Source organism: Gymnoscopelus microlampas (assembly GCF_963454915.1).
Source record: "Gymnoscopelus microlampas genome assembly, chromosome: 7".
NCBI classification, from domain to species: domain Eukaryota; kingdom Metazoa; phylum Chordata; class Actinopteri; order Myctophiformes; family Myctophidae; genus Gymnoscopelus; species Gymnoscopelus microlampas.
Window position 1 is genome coordinate 28338176 of NC_139944.1, and position 2500 is coordinate 28340675.

The 2500-nt window shown below is 39.3% G+C and overlaps 1 protein-coding gene across 1 annotated transcript in view; it reads right to left on the bottom strand.

Moving 5' to 3' along the window:
• The window catches only part of pik3c2b (phosphatidylinositol-4-phosphate 3-kinase, catalytic subunit type 2 beta), a 69696-nt gene that overhangs the window by 28313 nt on the left and 38883 nt on the right, over positions 1-2500 (bottom strand). Inside the window, exon 15 of the mRNA XM_084062527.1 lies at positions 2473-2500. This exon is cut by the window's right edge and continues 115 nt beyond it. Coding sequence (XP_083918653.1) covers positions 2473-2500 — 28 coding nt within the window. The remainder of the gene's footprint in view (positions 1-2472) is intronic.

Genomic DNA, 2500 nt, shown 5'->3' on the forward strand with positions numbered 1-2500 from the left:
ATACTCTGTGTAGAACCTCAGAGGAGGCCCAGTCTTGTAAATAACACCAAGTCTCCAAAGACTGCCACAGCTGCTGCAGGCATTTATAAAACCCCTTCCCCCAAAAACATATACACGCACCCAAGCACATTCAACCTTCAATCACATTCAATCAACGCACACTAATGAAAATGAGTGTTGGCTGTGAGACAACAAAGCAAACAGCAATCAGTCAAGGTGAAGTGCTGTCATTAACATAACATTAAGTGTTCTTTATAATAAGCCTACAGTACATGTTTTCAGGGGGCTTTATGAAGCGAGCATAATAATGTAAGGGATAATCCACAATGACTTGTGCATTTATAAATGTACATCTTGGGAGTCGATTATCCTGATGTATTATACCATGGTCAGGCACCAACAATTAAAATTAAACTAATGAATTAAAACTAATGTATATACATACAGTAGAGCACATGGACCTATTTGTAAGGAGAATACTTATTCACTCTCTGCAAGTCACTATGAATGTGAGCATCAGCTAAACATCTGACACGTAACAATAAGTTATGGTGGTATAAATCCATGCTGTATGTAAACAGGATATTGCAGCAGCAGCAGCAATAGAAAGGAAGTCCACACGTTAACACGTATGTTTTACGTCAATGAGTCGACTCAGTGTGAAGAGAGCGAAGGAGAGATAAAGAGGAGAGAAATGGACACTGAAGACAAAAACAGGATGCAACAAAGAAAGGCAGAAACACAAGGAATTATGTCGAGTGAGGTGCAGTGTTGATTTCGTCGACTAAAACTATGACAAAAAATGTTCGTCGACTACCTTTTTACTCTGATGAAAACTAAATAAAAACTAAATAAAAATTAAGCTATGATGACTAAAACTAAGAATAAATATATTGACAATTTCATCAACAAATAAATACTAGACTAAAATGTTAATGAGGGACGAGTGGAGAGAAGATCCAGTAGAACTAAAAGACAAGCCATTTTATGTTTGGTTGCGCTCGGGTTGTGCTCTGAAAATAGCAGATCTACAACGCTCAGATCGTCTATTTTCAGAATGCAACCAAGTGTAAAATCAGTCATTACGACGCCATCAAGGCACCGCCAAAATACATTTTAGTCGACTAAATCAACTGTAGATTTAGTCGACTAAAATCTTATGATATTTAGTCGACTAAAACTAGACAAAAACTAAAGCATTTCAGGTGACACTGGTAAGGTGTGTGTACTTTGTGTTCATGTGTGTTTGCAGACGCATGAGGACACAGAAAAAGAGCATCCAGACACACAGACAGCTCCTGAGAAAAAGAGCATCCAGACACACGCAGACAGCTCCTGAGAGAGGCTGCAAAACTGAAGAGAAAGGAGAGAAATGTTCAAGTGTGCTGTGATGTGTCTACGGGCCTGTATACCTGACCTGCAGCAGTGGTGGAAAAAGTACTCAAAAGTAAAAGTAGCAATACTGCTATGTAGAAGTTCTCTGTTACAAGTAAAAGTCCGGAATTCAAAATTTGCTTGAGTAAAAGTACAAAAGCATTGGTATCAAAATGCACTTAAAAGTACCAAAAGTATAAAGTACTCATTATGCAGAATGTCCCATTTCACAAGTTTTCAAATGTATTTCAGCAAGGCTGAAATGTACTGTATATAGGGCTGAAGTGGTTAATGTATGTTTTGTAATAATAATCCAAATCTACAATTTCCAAATAATCCAAGTAACTAGTAATTAAAGTAGTCAAATAATTGTAGTGGAAAATTGTACTGAAAATTGGAAATTGGAAAGTAAAATGACCAACATTGTACTTAAGTACAGTACTTGACTAAATGTACTTAGTTACTTTCCACCACTGACCAGCAGTTTGCCTGACATGTCAACTTGCCTGCTCTGCTCAACAACTTAAACCCAGTATACTTCACTGACTGGAGCCTCCCAGGGTTCTATACTTGCCCCCCCTTTTCCCACCCTCTACATCAAATCTCTTCGCCGAAAATAGCCAATCTTGCAGCAGATCTGCTATATTTCGCCTAATGCTCACACCAGAAAAGGGACGCTAGGGTTCAAGTGGTTAATTGGGCTATATTTCTTTCAGACAGGTACTGATGAGTTCAGGGCCTGCAGCTGGGTACAGGCCTTTAAAAGGATCAAGACCCTGTCTCTTACTGTCTTTCCTCAGGGCCCAGGCCCACATTTTGGTTTGGTTGGTTGTTTGTTTCTTTTTTCGCCATATAACATTTCTCTCCCACTTCACGCTGCTTGACTAATTTCCATACATCATTCATTAGTCATGATTAATTTCATTATTTATGTACATTAAAAGTCTGGACTAAACAGATCTTTACCATGTGGTCTCGCCTCTTTTCTTGTGACCTTTAAGTTAACAAGGTTTGTGTGTGTGTGTGTGCCTGTGTGCGTGCGTGTGTGTGCGTGTGCGTGCACGTGCGTGCGTGTGTGCGTGTGTGTGACTGACTGACCAGAAGAGGGACTTCTTGCGCAGAACAT